This window comes from Neovison vison, chromosome 10 (genome assembly GCF_020171115.1).
Source record: "Neovison vison isolate M4711 chromosome 10, ASM_NN_V1, whole genome shotgun sequence".
Lineage (NCBI taxonomy): Eukaryota > Metazoa > Chordata > Mammalia > Carnivora > Mustelidae > Neogale > Neogale vison.
The window spans coordinates 53811341-53832765 of record NC_058100.1 but is presented as its reverse complement, the minus strand read 5'-3'; the positions used below and the strand labels follow the sequence as shown (position 1 = coordinate 53832765).

The 21425-nt window shown below is 38.9% G+C and overlaps 1 protein-coding gene and 1 pseudogene across 1 annotated transcript in view; one reads left to right on the top strand and one right to left on the bottom strand.

Moving 5' to 3' along the window:
- Positions 1-21425, top strand: part of AXDND1 (axonemal dynein light chain domain containing 1) — a 112300-nt gene that overhangs the window by 35739 nt on the left and 55136 nt on the right. Inside the window, exons 10-13 of the mRNA XM_044267314.1 lie at positions 8164-8304; positions 8999-9103; positions 18397-18517; positions 20332-20433. Coding sequence (XP_044123249.1) covers positions 8164-8304; positions 8999-9103; positions 18397-18517; positions 20332-20433 — 469 coding nt within the window. The remainder of the gene's footprint in view (positions 1-8163; positions 8305-8998; positions 9104-18396; positions 18518-20331; positions 20434-21425) is intronic.
- Positions 19884-20001, bottom strand: LOC122918963 (annotated as a pseudogene).

The following is a 21425-nucleotide window of genomic DNA, read 5'->3' as shown; positions in this document are numbered from 1 at the left end:
TGTTCTGAATATATCTGTGATGTCCATCTGGTCCAGTGTGTCATTTAAAGGCCTTTATTTCCTTGTTGATCTTTTGCTTGGATGATCTGTCCATTTCAGTGAGGGGAGTGTTAAAGTCCCCTACTATTATTGTATTATTGTTGATGTGTTTCTTTGATTTTGTTATTAATTGGTTTATATAGTTGGCTGCTCCCACGTTGGGGGCATAGATATTTAAAATTGTTAGATCTTCTTGTTGGACAGACCCTTCGAGTATGATATAGTGTCCTCTCTCATCTCTTATTATAGTCTTTGGCTTAAAATCTAATTGATCTGATATAAGGATTGCCACTCCTGCTTTCTTCTGATGTCCATTAGCATGGGAAATTCTTTTCCACCCCCTCACTTTAAATTTGGAGGTGTCTTCGGGCTTAAAATGAGTTTCTTGGAGGCAACATATAGATGGTTTTTTTTTTTTTTAAAAGATTTTATTTATTTATTTGAGAGAGAGAGACAGTGAGAGAGAGCATGAGCGAGGAGAAGGTCAGAGAGCGAAGCAGACTCCCCATGGAGCTGGGAGCCTGATGTGGGACTCGATCCTGGGACTCCAGGATCACGCCCTGAGCCGAAGGCAGTCGTCCAACCAACTGAGCCACCCAGGCGTCCCGGGTTTTGTTTTTTTATCCATTCTGATACCCTGTGTCTTTTGATTGGGGCATTTAGCCCATTAACATTCATGGTAACTATTGAGAGATATGAATTTAGTGCCATTGTATTGCCTGTAAGGTGACTGTTACTGTATATTGTCTCTGTTCCTTTCTGATCTACCACTTGTAGGCTCTCTCTTTGCTTAGAGGACCCCTTTCAATATTTCCTGTAGAGCTGGTTTGGTGTTTTCAAATTCTTTCCGTTTTTGTTTGTCCTGGAAGCTTTTAATCTCTCCTTCTATTTTCAATGATAGCCTAGCTGGATATAGTATTCTTGGCTGCATGTTTTTCTCCTTTAGTGCTCTGAAAATATCATGCAAGCTCTTTCTGGCCTGCCAGGTCTCTGTGGATAAGTCAGCTGCCAATCGAATATTTTTACCATTGTATGTTACAGACTTCTTTTCCCGGGCTGCTTTCAGGATTTTCTCTTTGTCACTAAGGCTTGTAAATTTTACTATTAGGTGACAGGGTGTGGGCCTATTCTTACTGATTTTGAGGGGCGTTCTCTGAACCTCCTGTATTTTGATGCTCATTCCCTTTGCCATATTGGGGAAATTCTCCCCAATAATTCTCTCCAGTATACCTTCTGCTCCCCTCTCTCTTTCTTCTTCTTCTGGAATCCCAATTATTCTAATGTTGTTTCGTCTTATGGTGTCACTTATCTCTCGAATTCTCCCCTCGTGGTCCAGTAGCTGTTTGTCCCTCTTTTGCTCAGCTTCTTTATTCTCTGTCATTTGGTCTTCTATATCGCTAATTCTTTCTTCTGCCTCATTTATCCTAGCAGTGAGAGCCTCCATTTTTGATTGCACCTCATTAATAGCTTTTTGATTTCAACTTGGTTAGATTTTAGTTCTTTTATTTCTCCAGAAAGGGCTTTTATATCTCCAGAGAGGGTTTCTCTGATATCTTCCATGCCTTTTTCGAGCCCGGCTAGAACCTTGAGAATTGTCATTCTGAATTCTAGATCTGACATATTACCAATGTCTGTATTGATTAGGTTTCTAGACTTTGGTACTGCCTCTTGTTCTTTTTTTTTGTGGTGAATTTTTCCGCCTTGTCATTTTGTCCAGATAAAAGTATATGAAGGAGCAAGTGAAATACTAAAAGGGTGGCACCAACCCCAGGAAAATATGCTTTAACCAAATCAGAAGAGATCCCAAATCATGAGGGGGGGAGAAAGGGGATAAAAAGATGTTCAAAAAAAAGAAAGGAAAAATAAAAAGGAATTAAAAAAAGAAAATGAATAAAGAAAAGTATGAAAAAGAGAAAATATATATATTAGATAAACTAGTTAAAAAACGTTAAAAATGAAAAGGGTAAAAGTTAAAAAAAATTTAAAAGAAATTTAAAAATTTAGCAAAAGAAGAGAAAAAAATGAAAAAGAAAAAAATTACTTTAACTGCAAGACTAAAAAATCACAGGGAGAAAGCCATGAGTTCCGTGTTTTGCTTTCTCCTCCTCTGGAATTCTGCTGCTCTCCTTGGCATTGAAACCGCACTCCTTGGTAGGTGAACTTGGTCTTGGCTGGTTTTCTTGTTGATCTTCTGGGTGAGGGGCCTGGTGTAGTGATTCTCAAGTTTGCCCCAGGTGGAATTGCACCGCCCTTACCAAGGGCCAGGCTGAGTAATCCGCTCGGGTTTGCTTTCAGGAGCTTTTGTTCCCTGAGCGCTTTCTGTAGAGTTACGGAGGACAGGAATACACATGGCGGCCTCCTGGTCTCCGGCCCGGAGGAACCAAGAGCCCAGGGCCCCACTCCTCAGTGCGCCCTCAGAGAACAGCGCCCAGTAACTCCCATCTGCCTGATCTCTGGCTGAGCTCTGAGCTCACCAAGCCTGCGACCGGTTCAAGGTAACCCCAAGCTGCGAGCTTACTGTCCGCTCTGTCTCTGCAGCCGGCTTTCTCGCTCCAATACCCGCAAGCTCTGTGACACTCAGACACCCCTGATCCTTCTGTGACCCTGCGGGACCTGAGGCCACGCCGACCCCGCGTGGGCTTCGCCCCGGTTTAGCCTCTGGAGCGATGTCCCTCAGCGGAAGAGACTTTTCAAAGTCCTGATTTTGTGCTCTGTTGCTCCGCCGTTTGCCGGGAGCCGGGCCCTCCCCACGGGGTCTATCTTCCCGTCGCTTTGGATTCACTTCTTCGCCAGTCCTACCTTTCAGAAAGTGGTTGTTTTTCTGTTTCTAGAATTGCTGTTCTTCTTCTCTTCGATCTGCGGATGGATTTGCAGGTGTTTGCAATCTTTAGCTAAGCTATCTAGCTGATCTCCTGCTAGCTGAAGTAGTCTCAGCCTGCTACTTCTCCGCCATCTTGACTCCTCCCAGATTGTATGTTTCTGCTTCTACTTCTAGGTTGTTGAATTTTTTGAGAAATAAATTGCTGTATCCTTTTGTTGAATTGTTCCCTTTATCATTATGTAATGCTGTTCTTTGTCCCTTGTTATGTTCGTTGTTGTAAAGTCTATTTTGTGTGATTTAAGTATCACTACCACAGCTTCTTTTCACTTCCATTTGCATGGAATATCTTTTTCTGTCCCTTCTCTTTCATTTTGTATATGTCTTTGTATTTGAAGTGGGTCTCTTGTAGGCAGCATATAGGAGTCTTCTATTTTATTGTATTTATTATTTATATATTTAATTTATTTATTTTGGTTGGAACCAAAATAAATTCATTTACATTTAAAGTAATTATTGGTAAGTTTGTATTTATTGCAATTTTATTAATTGTTTCTGGCTCTCTTTTTTTTTCCCAAAGATTTTATTTATTTATTTATTTATTTATTAAGATTTTATTTGTTCATTTCACAGACAGATCACAAGTAGACAGAGAGGCAGGCAGAGAGAGAGAGAGGAAGGGAAGCAGGCTCCCCGCTGAGCAGAGAGCCCTATGTGGGGCTCAATCGCAGGACCCCAAGATCATGACCCAAGCTGAAGGCAGAGGGTTAACCCACTGAGCCATCCAGGTGCCCCAAAGATTTTAATTTTATTTCTACACCTAACATGAGGCTCAAACTTAGATCCCCGAGATCAAGAGTTGATGCTTACTGACTGAGCCCCCAGCCAGGCACCCTCTGGTTCTTTTTATAGTTCTTCTCTGTTCCTTTCTTCTTGTGCAATTTGATGATTTTCTTTAGTATTATGCTTGGATTCCTTTCTCTTTATGGTTTCTTGTGTATTTATTATAGTTTTTTTGTTTTTTAAAAGATTCTATTTATTTACTTGACAGAGAGAGAGAGACATCGAGAACAGGAAAACAAGCAGGGAGAGTGGGATAGAGAGAAGTAGACTTTCTGCTGAGCAGGGAGCCCAACATGGTTCTCAATCCCGAACCTAGGATCAGGACCTGAGCTGATGAAGGCAGATGCTTAATGACTGAGCGACCCAGGCACCCCTATTTATTAGAGGTTTTTGGTTTGTGGTTACCATGAGGTTTATCTGTAATACCCTACGTATTTAACAGGTATTTATTTATTTATTTATTTAAATATTTACTTATTTATTTGAGATAGAACATGCATATGCTCCTGAGCAAGAGAGAGGCGAGGGAGAGGAGGAGAGAGAATCTTAAGCAGGCTTCATGCCCAGTGCAGAGCTTGACATCGGGCCTAATCTCATAACCCTGAGATCATGATCTGTGATGACCATGAGGTTTATATATAACACCCTTTGTAGGGGAACCTGGGTGGCTCACTTGTTTAAGGGTCATGGTCCCTCTCCCTCTGCTGCTCTCCCTGCTTGTGCTCTCTTGCTCTGTCAAATAACTAAATAAAATTTTTAAAAAAAGAACTTTTTATTTAATAGTCTGATTATTTATTTATTTAAGAGAGAGCATGTGCCTGTGCATGTGAGCAGGGGAGGGACAGAGAGAGAGAGCACGAGAGAATCTTAAGCAGGCTCACACAGGACTCAATCTCACAACCCTGAGATCCTGACCTGAGCCAAAATCAAGAGTCTGACACTTAACCAAGTGAGCCTCAGGTTCCCCTTAACAGTCTACTTTATTTTATTTATTTATTGTTTTAAAAGATTTTTATTTATTCATTTGAGAAAGAGAGTGTGGACAGGGGCGGAGAGGCAGAAGGAGAAGCAGAGTCCCCATAGATTCCCTGCTGAGCTGGGATCCTGACATGGGATCAGGAGATTCTGACCTCCAGGACCAGGAGATCATGACCTGAGCTGAAGACAGATGCTTAACCATCTTAACCACCCAGGTGCCCTATTAATAGTCTACTTTAACTTGACAGTTGTTTATGAGACTGACGCGATTCCTACTGCGCTAAGGAGGCAGGTGACAGTTGTTTAAATTAAAACTCCTGGGACGCCTGGGTGGCGCAGTTGGTTGAACGACTGCCTCCGGCTCAGGGCGTGATCCTGGAGTCCTGGGATCGAGTCCCACATCAGGCTCCCAGCTCCATGGGGAGTCTGCTTCGCTCTCTGACCTTCTCCTCGCTCATTCTCTCTCTCACTGTCTCTCTCTCTCAAATAAATAAAATAAAATCTTTAAATTAAAACTCCCCATGCAGCCCTTTATGTATTTGACATCCTGTTTGACATTTTTATATTTTACATATCCCTTAATTAATTTTACATAGCCCTTAATTAATTATTATAGATATAATTGGTTTATTGCTTTTGTTGTTAACCTTAATTCTACTTTATAAGTGATTGGTATATTACCTTTAGCATATGCTTGCTTTTACCATTTTTTTATTTCATAATTTTCTTACTTCTACTTGTGGCCCTTCCTTTTTTGGTTAAAGAAGTCCCTTTAAAATTTCTTGTAAGGCTGGATTAGTGGTGATGAATTCCTTTAATTTTTGTTTGTCTTTTTAGCTCTCCTTCAGTTCTGATTGATAACCTTACCAGGTAGACTATCCTTGGTTGTCAGTTTTTTCCTTTCAGCACTTTGAATATATCAAGTCACTCCTGTTGGCTAGCAGGGTCCTGCTGAAAAGTCATCTGCTACACTTATGGGTGTTTTCTTGTACATAACTAGTTGTTTTTCTCTTGCTGTTTTTAATATTCTCTTTTTCTTTAGTTTTTAGCATTTTATTTAATATGTGCATTGGTACAAACCTCTTTGGGTTCATCTTTTTTGGGGCTCTTTGTGTTTTCTGGATCTGGATGTCTGTTTCCTTCCTCAGATTATGGAAGTTTTGAGTTATTATTTATTCAAATCAGTTTTTTGCCCCTTTCTCTCTCCTCCTTCTGAGACCCCTATAATATGAATGTTAGTGCATTTGATGTTGCCTAGTGGTCCATTACCCTGTCCACATTTTTAAAATTCTTTTTTCTTTTTGCTGTTCACCTTAGATGATTTTTACTACCTCGTCTTTAGATCTCTGAGCCATTCTGCATCCTCTTTTCTGCTTTGGATTCCCTTTAGTGTATTTTTCTTTTCAGTTATTCTTCAGCTTCATTTAAAAATTTTTTTTAATTTCTCTGTCTTTGTTAAAATTCGTAATGAGTTCATCCATTCTTCTCCCAAGCATCTTAATGACCATTTCTTTGAACTCATTATCAGGTAGGTTGCTTATCTCTGTTTCGTTTAGTTCTTTTTCTGCGGTTTTGTCTTACTGTTTTGTTTGGAACATGTTCTCTCTCTCTGTTTTGTTTAAGTCTGTATTTGTTTGTATGTATTAAGTAGGTCAGCTCTTTCTCCTGGTCTTAAATGAGTGACCTTATGTAGAAGGCATCTTGTGGGACCCAGTAACGCAATCCTCGCTGGTCTTCAGAACTAGGTGCTCCAGGGATGACCCCTCTGTGAACTCTGTGAACCTTCTTGATTGGGCCATAACTGCTGTGGGTGCACTGTAGGTAGGTGGGGCTGGCTTCTGGCATGGCCAGCTGTGAGGTTCTGAGGGACTGTTGTAGGCATGGCAGTGGGTGGGGCTGGCTCCTTCTCTCCCTGGGGTAGGACTCACTTTGGAGGCATGTCTTTCCTGGCTGAGGCTACCTGCTGGGTGTGATACAACAGTAGTCACTTTGGAAGACACAGCTGCCAGGGTGGGCAGGTTGTACAGGGACCTCCACACCTGTGATATCCCTGCTTGTCTGTCTCCACACCAGGGATTTAGTTCTTGATTCTCTCTCTGTATCTCCTACCCTTCTTCATGTAGGTTTTTATTTATATCTTTATATAAAGTGGAAGTACTGTTGGAAGTACTGTTCTGCTCGTCTTCTGGTCTTTCGCAGAGTAAGTTGCACTGTATGTAGTAGCAGCCTTGGTATGTCCATGGGACGATATGAGTTCAGCATCTTCCTACTCTGCCATCTTACCCTTTCTCCCCAATGTTGTTATTTTCACTGGGGCAACATGACCTTGGGTTTGCCTAGTGAACACAGATTACCATTTCCCAGTCCATTCTTAACTTATTGTATCTTGTTTATAGTTTTTGTTTGTTGCCCCTGGAGACATCTGTTCTTTTCCTGCAAGCCCAGTAATGCTTCTGAAAGTATGATCTGTCATGGATCTAGTTGTAGTGTAATAAGAAGACCCCTCAGATTATTTTGTCTTTGTATTTCCAGGAGGGGACGTCCTAAAAAAGGTGTGTTTAAAATCGATATTTCCAGTATATGAATTGCATATCAAACTGATAAACTCTCTGTGACTCTAGGTGTTTGAGCAAAGCCTGGATAATTCTTTCTGTTATGGGTGAGATATTAAACTAAATGGCCATTCCAATTAAAAAATATTATAAATTGCCAGTCTCAGGCTTAGGATATAACACCTAGATCACTTTTAATATGAAGAAAGGCTGCTTAGAATGGTATTTGTAATTTTTCATTTGTAATCACTTCCAAATATTTAGTTTTATTTGAAACTGAAAGAAATGGCTTCTTTGGATTTAGGGTCTTTATTCATTTTTGAACAGTTGGTGTCTTTTGACACTTAAACAACTTGGGGAAAGTGGTTTTACTCATTAATTCAACTATTTATAAAAAATCCCATTCTAGGGGCGTCTGGGTGGCTCAGTGGGTTAAGCCACTGCCTTCGGCTCAGGTCATGATCCCAGGGTCCTGGGGTTGAGTCCCGCATCGGGCTCTCTGCTCAGCAGGGAGCCTGCTTCCCGCCCCCCCGCCTGTCTCTCTGCCTGCTTGTGATCTGTCAAATAAATAAATGAAATCTTTAAAAAAAAATCCCATTCTATATAAACATATAAGACATGGTTTATATCCTCATAGAGTCTATAATTTAGAAGGAGATATAAAAGGATTCCTCCTCTTGCTTTACATCTCAGACATCACATTCCAAATGATTATGACTCTGCTTAAAATTTTCCACAGTTTATTCGCTTGTGTAAGCATGGCAGGAATATACATGTTAGATCCCTTTCTTTTCCCATTTTGTTCTTCTTGCATATCTTTTATGAGCATCTACTATTTCTTTCCCTAACATTACTTTTTCTTTCATATATTTTCTGGCTCTTTTTTCCTTTTTTCCTTTTTTTGAATGATACCTTGTTTTCTTTCTCATGCAGAGAGCGGTATGTACAAATGCTTGACCAAATTGCCAGACAGATGATTGAGTTCTACAAAGACTTGGTAACTCAGCGAATGATGGACCAGCGCATTCTAGAAGAGCTGTACAATTTTAAGAATGTTATTGAAGAACTGACCAGGTAAAATCTGTGATTATCTTAAATACAAGACACAAGTCAAAACCGTGTCTCTGAAGAGAATAAAAAGAAGAGTAGAATGGTTAAAAGAGAGGACTCTTTTTTTTCTTTGGAGGTTTAGGAAGAGAATGGAAAAGACTAGATGTAGAAGTAGAGACCTGGGTTACACAGGTTAACACAAAACTAGGGCTCTATGTATGTTTAATAGGGAGATGATTCCTGTTCTTTCTCCAGAATTGAGATGTTGATCTTAATCATGTTTACAGAGCAGTGCCATGATTACAGAGGTTAAGGTTTAAATCCAAAAGAGGATAAGCGTTACATAGCAGTCAAGGTTAGTGCTCATGTAACCTGTGTCAAGATGATTGGTAGCAAGAATGAAGGGTAAGATAGGCATGTCAGAAGGTAGGATAGAGCAGCCTGGTGGCCTTGCCTAATAGCATCTGCCTTCTTCCAGTTTGAGAAGATCTTTCACATAATCTTTCAACCCTTTCCTGCTAACCAGATTCCACTGGCAAACCTGACATGATTCCATTTAAATGGACATGAGATTTCTTGATTTGGTTTACAAGGTGTAAAAACTAGGAAGAGAGATACACATAACTGAGAAGATTCCTGAGTATAAATTGGATTTCCTGGGTAGAAACTTTCTGGAACTCTTCAACTATGGATATCAAATTTCTTCGCTCTATTTCAGGGAGTTGTGTCTGGTTCGTGCACATGATATGAAATTAACAAAGGAAGCAGAGAAGGCACACGAGGATTTGGCGCAAGCTCTTTTAGATGCTGAAAAGAATGCCAGGTGAGTTAACCAGATGTTAGCCCTTATGTCATACATGCTTCACACCTTACTTGAAGAAACAAAATTTTATAGAAACATTTGAACTTTTTTATTACAACAGTGCCTGGAAGAGTTAATATATATACAAGGATCTTTTAATCAATATATTTATTAACTCCTCAGGCACTGTTTAATACACATCTCATTAGTGTCTTCTTGTGTGAATTTTCCAGGGGTGTATCCCTAGAAGTGGAATTACTGGGTCATAGGCTCTGCATGGCCTTGTCTTGCTAGGATGTTGCCAAATGCTCTACAAAGTAGTCAAACCAGTATATCCTCTCATCAGTGCATGAGATTTCCCCTTTGTCCATATCTTTTATCAGTCCAAAGGGTATGAAAAGGTATCTAGTTTTTGTGTTTTCCTAATTAGTGTGAGTCTAGTTCTTTTTAAGATTTTAATAAATCTACTACGATCCTAATGTTTTTATCCTATTTTAGAGGTTAGCAAACTTTTCCTGTGAAAGGTCAGATGGTGAAATACGGTTTCTGAAGCAACTACTCAGTCAACTCTGCCTTCGTAATGTGTGCTACTACATTGTAAAAGCAGGCAAGGGTGATACCAGAACATGGCTGATACCAGAACATGTGTTCCAATAAAACTTCATTTACTGACACTGAAATGTGAACGTATAAACCTTTACATGTGTCCCCAAATACTGTTATCCTATTGCTTTTTTAACCATTTAAAATATAAAAACTAAAAATCTAAAATTCTTAGCTTGTATTCTATACAAAACGCAAAGTTGCAGATTCTGTTTAAACCCACAGGCTGTAGTTTGCTGACATTTACTCTATTTCATGTTCAGTTAGAGTTCTGATTACTATGAATCTCTTGGATCTATTATCAAATGATAGATCTGATTTTTAATTTTTCTTATTTTATTGATTAAAAATAATATTATGCTATCATAGAAGGATTTTATGTGCCTTGTAGTAGAAAATACAAACAAGCAAAAATGAATTAAAAATATTAGTTTCACCACCCATAGATTACTGCTATACATGCTTTAGTGCATATCCTTTTTTTCCCTATGTATGTGTGCATACATGCGTTGTTTTTAAATAGTACTGTATATACCGTTATACAGCTTTTTTTTTTTTTAGTCAACAGTCTACCTATTTGAGTTAAGTTTCACTTTCCAAGTTACCCAGGTCATATTCAAAATTTCCCAGTTATTCCTAAAATATATTTTACATTGGGTTGTCCAAATGAGTGTCCAATATAGGGCCACACATTATATCTTATTTTAGGATCCTTTTAATTCAGCATAGTCTGCTTTTTAAAATGATGTGTCAAAGAGTAACTGTCTTTTTTAATGTCAAGAAAACCACAAATGTATACAAAATCTAAATTCAGAGATATATTCTTAGCTTTTATTCTGTTTTATTCCTTACTAGAATGAGAATGGTACCTTGATCTTTTTTCATGTACTGATTATACTGCTGTTTTCTGTAGATGATTCACCCTTCTGGTCTTAGTAGAAAACTATTCTATACTTTGTCTTCTATCCTCATTCTTTCAATAGTATCTCTCCATCCTTTTTCTGAGCCAATGACCTTGCTTTCTAAAAAGTAGAAGCGAACACAAGAGAACTCAAGCCTTCACCCCTCCATGTACCCACCCACCTGCATTTGTGCTCATCTGATGCACATGCCCATCTTTTACTGCAGACGAACTCTCTCTTCCTCTCTGAGGCCAGTCTTTCCATTTGTGTATTATTCCATCACCTCATACCTACTCAAGATATTTTCAGCAAATATTCCCGTTTCTCCCATATCATTAATTCTTCCTTCTTCTCCGGATTAGTCCCAATAATATACAAATATGCTATAAGTACTCCCATCTCAAAAACAAGAACCAAAAAACAAAAAGACTCCTAAGTCTCTTAGGACCACATGCATATCCCCTTCTAGCTATGGATGCATTTCCACCTCCCTCCCCGCTTATAATAATCTTCTTCAAAAAGTTGTCACATTCACTGTGTCTACTCCTGGTCCTCCCTTTGTCACTTGAACCCACTCCAGTCAGGCTTTCGCTCCCCCCGCCCCACCAAAGCACACTTGTCAAAGTCACTAGTGACTTTCATGTTGCTTAATCCAAAGGTCGCTTCTCAAGTCCCATTTAACTTACTGGCAGCATTTATCAGAACTGATCACTTGCTCTTGCTTGAAACAATGTCTTTCAGTATATTACACTCTCCTAGTTTCCTCCTACTTTACTCTCTTCTCCTTCTTACTGATATCTCTTGCAGATTCCTTTTCATTTCACCAATTTCTAAATGGTAGAGAGTTCATTCTGTGGATCATTTCTGTATCTATATTCTCTGACTAAATGAATCTCTTCGGTTTCCTGGCTTTCAGTGTCATCAACCTGTATATTCTCAGCTTACAAATATGTATCTACAGGGGCGCCTGGGTGGCTCAGTTGTTAAACATCTGCCTTCGGCTCAGGTCATGATCCTAGGGTCCTGGGATGGAGCGCATCAGGCTCCCTGCTCAGCGGGAAGCCTGTTTCTCCATCTCCCACTCCCTGCGCTTGTGTTCCTCTCTCATTGTCTCTCTCTCTCTCTCTGTCTAATGAGTAAAATCTTAAAATGTAACAAGACAAAAAACCCCAAATATGTATCTAGAGCTTTGCCCTTCTCCACAAATTTGTACACCCAGTTTTAATCTTCTCTTTGAATTCCAGACTTAATATGCGACAGCCTCACCCCTTCTACTTAGATGCCTAACATTCCCAAACTGAATTCCTGTTCTTTTTCCCAAAACTACTCCTCTCCCCCTCATCTCATTTCAGTTAATGGCAACTCCATCCTTCCAGTTTCTGGGGCCAGAATTCTTGGAGTCCTTCTTGATCCCCTTCTTTCTCTCACGTCTCACCTCTCCAGTGGCAGAGTCACCTTTTACTACATATACAGAGTCCTCCCTGTTCCCTTCCTGACATTTGCATCTCTTGCCTGCCATGTTGCTGTAACCTCTGACCTGCCTTTTACTTCCGCCCATACACCACCGTGGTCTCTTCACACACCAGCCAAGACTGTTGTCCAAAACCCACCTCTGTGCCCCAGGGCTAAACTACAATGCGAAGACCGAGTTTGGGGAGAAAGAGGAATGATAGTGTTAGGTCCGTAATCAAAGGAACGAGACTGATATAAAACAAAAAAAAAAGTCAAGCAAAACTTTATTTTGCGCCAAGCATCGAGAAGCAAACCTACCGTTTGGGGCCACCTCTTACAGAGAGGGCGACCCCTCCCTGCCTTACAGACTAACTTTTATAGAGCAAAGGCCATGTGGTTGGGCCTGGCCACACACAGAGAAAGCTGCACAGCCATGCTAGGTCACACACGGGTGGCCAATTGAATTACAATTCACCTCATAGTAGCTATTTGAACTAGCCTATCACCTTGGTCAGAATTGGCCCAAAAGGCGCCCAACAGGCGGGGCCCACACTCCTTGGTAGCTAGGGAGACCGTATGCGCGCCCCACTGTTTGGATGTCTCCACCCGGCCCAATTCATCCCTGCATTCGGGCTGTTGTTTCCACCTGATCTGACCCGCCCTTGTATTTGGGCTCTGTTATCAGGGACTGGTCCATCATATTTTACTGATTTCCCGGACTTGCTTTTAAGTAAGTTCCCCTGGGGTGGGGGGCGGGCAGGGTCAGTGTAGGTTTTACTGCATAAACAACAAAATGGCTGTTCAACCAAGGTGGAGCTGCTCTGGCTAAATAGGCCCTTACAATAGTTTTATTACGTTGCCAGGCAAAGGAGGCCAGAGCAGGCTAATGCCTTCAAAACTGCGGACTGCCCCAGGGAAAAGGCTGAGGGGTTTTATAGGAAAATACAGGATCTGGGTGGTTTCGCTAGGAATCTGGTATGTGCCGTCGGTCACGTTCCTCATGTCTTCAAGGTTGTCTTGTGACTGGTGCTTGTGCCGGCTGTGAGTCTGGTTACTAGGTTTCAACATTCATACTAAGATCCCGAAACAGAGGATCCCAGAGAAGCACAAGTGAATGGGGGGAGGGGGCTTCAAGAACGAGGACGAGAAATATTCGTTCAACTCAGAGAGTCAAACAAATGCTGAAGCATTAGTACATCCATCTTGATTTCCATCAGTCTTTACAGTTCTATGTGGTTTCAGTATGATCTTTTAAAATTTGACTCCAACAATGTCATCTCTCTGCTCAAAATTCTGCAGTAGCTCCCCATCTTAAAGGGCCATGTTTTTTAAAAATGGTTTACAAGATTCATCCTACCAGTATTTCTCTGACTTCTCCCACTTTATTTCAGACCTGCTGCCTTTGTGTGCTCTTCTTTGAGCATACCAGACAGACTCCCACCTTGGGGCCTGGAATCCTCTTCCTTTCCTTTTCCTCTTTCTTTCTTTCCTTTCCTCTTCCTTTCCACAGTGTGTAGCTTCCTCCCTCCTTCCTTTGGACCTTTACTCATCCCCTTCCATTTAAAACCACAATACATTTTGTACCCTCAGTCCCGTTTCCCTGATGATTTTTTATCTATTGTACTATCACTGCTTAATATGTTTTACTTTTTTATTTGTTGATTATCTCTTCTCACTAAACTTTATAAGGGTAAAGTTTTGTTTTGTTTTGTTTCGAATAGTATCTGGCATATAGTAGGCACTAAACATATTTATTGAATAAATTAATAAAAATAAGTTAGAACTTTTTAGAAAAGATTTTCTTTATTTATTTGACAGAGAGAGCAAGAGACACAAACAGGCAGAGCAGCAGAAGGAGAGGGAAAAGCAGGCTCCCTACTGAGCAGGGAGCCTGATGCAGGGCTCCATCCCAGGACCCTGGGATCATGACCCGAGCTGAAGGCAGTCACTTAACCAACTAAGCCACCCAGGCTCTCCAAGTTAGAACTTCTTTTATGCTAATGTCCATTATAAGAACATCTAACGCCAGAGAAAAAGAGAAGGAAATGGAGAATATCTGAAGTAGGATGGATTAGAAATGATTAGAAATTTTTAATAATACTTTTTAAAATAATAACAGGGGCGCCTGGGTGGCTCAGTGGGTTAAGCCTCTGCCTTTGGCTCAGGTCATGATCTCAGGGTCCTGGGATGGAGCCCTGCATCCGGCTCTCTGCTCAGTGGGGGGGGTCTGCTTCCCCTTTCCCCTCTGCCTGCCTCTCTGCCTCTGATCTCTCTCCCTCTGTCAAATAAATAAATAAAATCTTAAAAAAACAAATTTATAAAATAATAACATTTTATTGAAAATTAGGAAAATAGAAACAAGTAAGGAAAAAAGAACACCCATAGTTCGTTCTCTCAGAAGTAAACACTATTAATATTTTCATATATTTTTCATTTTTTCACTTCTATGGATTTTTTATATACATGAGATCAAGCTGAATGTATAATTTTACCATTTGGGTTATCTCATGTTACAACATGAAAAAATTTTCCCATGTACCAGAGTATTAACAACAATAAGATCTTTAATTAGTTGCAGAGTATTTTCATCATAGAGCTATATCATATATTTTATGTGACCAATCCCTTATTATTGAACATTGTGGTTATTTCTGAATTTTTTCTTTTGCTATTATAAACAAGGGTCATTAAAAGGTGTCTGCTTTTTAAAAAATAACTGGGTTGCCTGGGTGGCTCAATCAGTTAAGCGTTCAACTCTTGATCTCAGCTTACGTGTTTACGTGTTGACCTTGGGGTCATGAGTTCAGGTCCTTCATTGGGCTGTATGTTGGGTGTGAGCCTACCTGAAAAAAAAAATCAGTGACTAACTTTCAGGTAGTAATGTGCACAAATTGTAAGGGCATATAACCTGAATTTTCATATGTGTATTCACCTATGTGACACCTAGGTTGATTACTTTTTATTAGTTACTCTGAACAAATGGAAGTCTCCAAAAAGAAGACTTTTAAGAACTGATGCTGGTGGTTCCTGGCTTTCACCAAAATTAGAAGAATTCTATGCCACAGGCTTTTAATTCTTAAAAAAATTTTTTTTTAAATTTAAATTCAATTAATTAACATAAAGTATATTATTAGTTTCAGATAGAGTTCAGTGATTCATCATCAGTCATTTATAACAGCTAGTGTTCATTACATCACATGCCCTCCTTAATGTCCATCACCCAGTTAACCCATCCCCTCAACCACTCCTCTCCAGCAACCCTTAGTTTGTTTCCTATGATTAAGAGTCTCTTATGGTTTCTCCCCCTCTCTGGTTTCATCTTGTTTTATTTTCCCTCCCTTCCTCTAGGCTCCTTTATTTTTTTCTCAAATTCCACATATGAGTGAAATCATATGATAATTGTCTTTTCCTGATTGACTTGTTTCACTTAGCATAATCCCCTCTAGTTCCATCCATGTCATTGCAAATGGCAAGATATCATTTTTTGATGGATGCATAATATTCTGTTGTATATATACACCACATCTTCTTTATTCATTTATCTGTCAGTGGACATCTGGGCTCTTTCCATAGGTGGGCTATTGTGGACATTGCTGCTATAAACATTGGGGTACAGGTGCCTCTTCGGATCACTACATCTGTATCTTTGGGGTAGATATCCAGTAGTGCAATTGCTGGGCACAGGGTAGCTCTATATTCAACATTTTGAGGAACCCCCATACTGTTTTCCAGAGTGGCTGCACCAGCTTGCATTCCCACCAACAGTGTAGAAGGGTTCCCCTTTCTCCACTTCCTCACTAGCATCTGTCGTTTCCTGACTTGTTAATTTTAGCCATTCTGACTGTTGTGAGGTGGTATCTCATTGTGGTTTTGATTTGTATTTCCCTGATGCCTTGTGATGTTGGGCATTTTTTCATGTTTCTGTTGGCCATTTAGATGTCTTCTTTGCAAAAATGTCTGTTCATGTCTTCTGCCCATTTCTTGATTCGATTATTTGTTCTTTGGGTGTTCAGTTTGGTAAGTTCTTTATGGATTTTGGATACTAGTCCTTTATCTGATAAGATATCTGATAAGAAGACATTTAAAAATATCTTCTCCCACTCTGTCAGTTGTTTTTTGATTTCATTGACTGTTTCCTTTGCTGTACAAAAGCTTTTTATTTTCTTGAAATCCCAATAGTTCATTTTTTTGCTTTTGTTTCTCTTCCCTTCAGAGACATATCTAGCAAGAAGTTGCTGTGGCTGAGGTCACAGAGGTTGCTGCCTGTGTTCTCCTCTAGGTTTTTGATAGATTCCTATCTCACATTGAGGTGTTTCATCCATTTTTAGATTATTTTTGTGTATGGTTTAAGGAAATGGTTCAGTTTCATTCTCCTGTATGTGGCTGTCCAGTTTTCCCAACATCATTTGTTGAAGAGACTGTCTTTTTTCCATTGGATATTCTTTCCTGCTTTGTCAAAGACGAGTTGACCATAGAGTTAAGCATTCATTTCTGGGTTCTCTATTCTGTTCCATTGATCTATGTGTCTGTTTCTGTGCCAGTACCATACTGCCTTAATGATGACAGCTTTGTAATAGAGCTTCAAGTCCGGAATTGTGATGCCACCAGCTTTGGTTTCCTTTTTCAACACTCCTTTGGCTATTTGGGGTGTTTTTGTTCCATACAAATTTTAGGATTATTTGTTCCAACTCTGTGAGAAAAAACTTGATGGTATTTTGATAGGGATTGCATTGAATATATAGATTGTTCTGGGAAGCATAGACATTTTAAGAGTATTCTTGGGGAACGTGGGTGACTCAGTTGGTTAGGTGTCTGCCTTTGGTGCAGGTCATGATCCCAAAGTCCTGGATTGAGCCTTGCTTCAGGCTCTCTGGTCAGTAGGGAGTCTTCTTCCTCTGCCTCTCCCTCTGCTCATGTGCTCTTTCTCTCTCTCTCAGATAAATAAATAAAATCTTAAAAAAAAACTCACAATATTTGTTCTTCCAATCCATGAGCATGGAATGTTTTTCCATTTCTTTGTGTCTTCCTCAATTTCTTTCATGAATATTCTGTAGTTTCCTGAGTACAGATCCTTCGCCTCTTTGGTGAGGTTTATCCCTAGGTATCTTAATGGTTTTCGGTGCAGTTGTAAATGTGACCCACTCCTTAATTTCTCTTTCTTCTGTCTCATTGTCAGTGTATAGAAATGCAACTGATTTCTGTGCATCGGTTTTATATTCTGCCACTTTGTAGAATTCCTGTATTGGGCCTTTAATTCTTGTTGCAAAGTTAATATTCCTTGGGAAGAGGTGTTTCAAATGGCTTGTACAACAACTTTGTTTGTATTTAATCTCCGAAGCACTTTTAATTCTAACTTAATTCTAAGCTTTAGTGTAAGTTTGAAGGAAAAGGTATATTCTGGTAAACATGAAGAAAAGATAGTTAGGAAAAAGGTACTTACTTGATTATACTTAATCTTTTAGTTGGTTGGTAGAGAATTTCTTTAAGTCATATTCATTATATGTAATTTAAAAGTATAGTGGCTCATAATTACTGTTTTTTTTTTTTTTGTCTTTAATAAAGAACCCTAATTTGGTCTCCTGGGTGGCTCAGTGGGTTAAGCCTCTGCCTTCGGCTCAGGTCATGATCTCAGGGTCATGGGATCAAGCCCCACATCAGGCTCTCTGCTCAGTGGAGAGCCTGCTTCCCCCTTTCTCTCTGCCTACTTGTGATTTCTCTCTATGAAACAAATAAATAAAATCTTTTAAAAAATTAAAAAGAACCCTAGTTCTATTTTGTATTCAGATTTTTAAAATTAGATATACTGCTGTTATTCTATTGGAATACCATGTTGTGAAAATTCTAGTGAATAAACAATATGAAGAAAAGAGCTCAGAGCAGGGAACAATATATGTAATTTTTTACTTTAAGACTTTTATAAGATTTTGGGACGCCTGGGTGGCTCAGTTGGTTGGACGACTGCCTTCGGCTCAGGGCGTGATCCTGGAGTCCCGGGATCGAGTCCCATATCAGGCTCCCAGCTCCATGGGGAGTCTGCTTCGCTCTCTGACCTTCTCCTCGCTCATGCTCTCTCTCACTGTCTCTCTCTCTCAAATAAATAAATAAAAAATCTTAAAAAAAAAAAGACTTTTATAAGATTTATACATGAAATGTGACTGTTTTTTCTTCTATTTTACTTGGTATTAGTGGTATTAATACTTTATTAATACATAATTACTTTATGATAACTTTTAAAGGAACAAATTGCCTATTGTAGAACAAAGTTGTTTTTTGAAGTGTCTAATATCATAATAATTATCCAATAAATGTGACTTCTCAAAAACAAAGTCTGTATATACTTTTAAATTTTTCTTTCAGGGTTGTAGAAGAATACCATGACTTATACACATTGCAAAGAGGAAGGATGGAGAGTGATATTAAACAGTTAATGGCCGAAAGAGATCTTTGGAGCTCAGCCACATATGAACTGGCCCTAAAGGTTGGTTCCTCTGGAATCATAACTCAGACTTCTTTTTTGACTGAATAAAGTTTTGTTTTACAATTTTCAATAATCTAGACAAAAATTTTAAAAATGAAGATTTATATTTAATTTATGAATAATGTAGCTATTTTGGGCCTTGAAAAAGGAAAGTTACTTTTTTTTCTTTTGTTTCTTCTCTATTAAGTACCTGGCTATCGCCAAGTTAAGGGATCTTTTTCTCACCAGAATCTATGAAGTATGAGCAAGAATTCTTTTTCTGTTGTTTGTGAAAAGGTTAAAACTTTAACTTTAGGGCACCTGGGTGGCTCAGTGGGTTAAGCCGCTGCTTTCGGCTCAGGTCATGATCTCAGGGTCCTAGGATCGAGCCCTGCATCAGGCTCTCTGCTCAGCAGGGAGCCTGCTTCCTCCTCTCTCTCTCTACCTGCCTCTCTGCCTACTTGTGAGCTCTCTCTGTCAAATAAATAAATAAAATCTTTAACCCCCCCCAAAAAACCCTTTAACTTTAATTTATGCTAATAATAAACTAGAAAAGTTGTTTGTATTTTTTTACACAGTGTAACCATATTAGGAGTATATGATTTTGGTTCTATTACCTTGGCATCCAGGATGACAAATGAGTTAAAATCTGGCAGTCTGTGGGCCACTAATATAATACTTTAGGGAAGTATCATAGTCCACAATATTCTATTTTTTGAAATGTTTGCTGGTTGGTTGCCTATTCTGGGACGTGATGTTTACTAAGAATTAACAGCACATTATGACCATCACCAGATTCAAATTTCTGTTTCATTTTCCTCTGGAATAGTCAGATCTCATCTAGGATACAATGTTTCATCCTGATGCAGAATTTTAAAATGTCATGTCAAGAGGAAAAAATCATGATAGTAAATGTATAATATATTTTTAGAGTTAGGCCTGTTCAGTGGAATAAAGAAGAAGACAAGTAAGTTTCTTCACTCTAGAAGTATTTTAAATAGAGAACTGACCCCTTGTAGTGGTTTCTGTGGAAAAATACTTTGAATTTGTGGAGACTTTGTGTTAGTTCATGCCTAAAGTCCTTTCCAATAGGAAATGAGTGACAGCTAGAATGTCACTTCCCTAAAAAAAGAACTTTGTCTCTTTTGTTCATGGTTATATGCACAGTGTCTACAACAGTCGTTCATTAATTGACTATATAATTGATTCGATGTACTGGTAGTTCTCAAAATATGGTCCAAGGACCTGCTGGGGATACGTGAGACCCTTTCATGAGGTGAAAACTTAGTTTTATCACAATATTAAGATGTTATTTGCCTTTTTCACTCTCATTTGCATATGAGTACATCAAAATACTATTTATGTTAATATATATTGGATTTATTGATACGTTTAAGTGAATTAACAAATACATATTTTAAATAATTTTAGTTTTAAGTTTCAATTAGCAATAATCGCGCCTCGGATAAACCTCATTGGCTACGATACTGCCACTGCGCAAAGCTTTAGTTTTAAGTTTCAATACAGAGAATATCAAGTAGATATAGTGCATATAAATGAAAGTTCTTTGGAGTCTTCACTAATTTTTCAGAGTATAAAGGGGTTTTGAGATCAGACTGCTTGAGAACCTCTGCTATATACTTCAGTTTGATTTCAGTTTAGTAGGTTTAGAAAGCATGAATTTATGATTAAGATTAGCTCATGATTTAAACAAAAGATTGTGACTGAATTAATGATTCAGTGAGAAATTGATATTTGAAATTGGTTTGGGTTTAATAAATCACAGTGGTTTATTAATGTCTTAGATTCCTCATTTTAGTACTTTTTTCAAATAGGTAATTGAAAAAAATAAAGTCATATTGGCCAAAAGACTTTACCTCAATGAAAAAGGTTGGAATAAATATACTAAGCATTTCATCATACTGCTGTCAACCAAGGTAAAGCTCAATTCACTTACATTATAAGAAAAGAGACTCTAGCCTTTGAGGGTATAAGAAGACTTTGCTAAGTTTGTAAATTTTAAATACAGTTTTGTGTTTGCACTTAATTGTGAGTGGAATGAAAAATCTAAGGAAATGTGAATAAATGCTCTTCTTTGTATTTGTCTTCTAGCCTAATTAAAGCAATTTAAATAATTTCTCTAAGTTAATAATAGTGCAAATATTATTTATAGACTTATTCTATTTGTTAGTATTTAAACTGAAAAATGTAAGTAGCTGTGTTCATTGATGTAGTGGTATTCTTGATCCATTTTATGCAATTTAATGCAAAATTCAATGAGCACACTTGGTTGAAAAGGAGAGACGTGTCATTTAGTGTGTTTCTAGAATCATACCATTTACACTGGTCATTTCTTTTCTTTTTTTTTTTTTTAAGATTTTATTTATTTATTTGACAGAGAGAGATCACAAGTAGGCAGAGAGGCAGGCAGAGGCAGAGGGAGAAGCAGGCTCCCCGCCGAGCAAGGAGCCCGATGTGGGACTCAGTTTCAGGACCCTAGGATCATGACCTGAGCCGAAAGCAGATGCTTAACCAGCTGAGCTATCCAGGCATCCCTCAGTTCATTCTTCTTCTAAGATTTTATTTCTGTATCTGAGAGAGAGAGAGAGAGAGAGAGAACATAAGCAGGTGGAGTGGGAGAGGGAGAAGCAGGCTTCCCTCTGAGCAGGGAGCCTGATGCGGGGTTTGATCCCAGGACCCCCAGGATCACAAGCTGAGCCAAAGGCAGATGCTTAAAGACTGAGCCACCCAGGCACCCCCTCACTTCATTCTTATAAAAATCCTTTGAGATATATATTAGGGTCTTTATTTTATGGATTAGAAAAATTAATCCTAATAAATTAAATAACATCCCGTAAGGTTACATAGCCAATAATTGGCTAGGATTCATGTTTGGTTTTGTTTGACTTTGAAATTCCTGTTCTTTCCA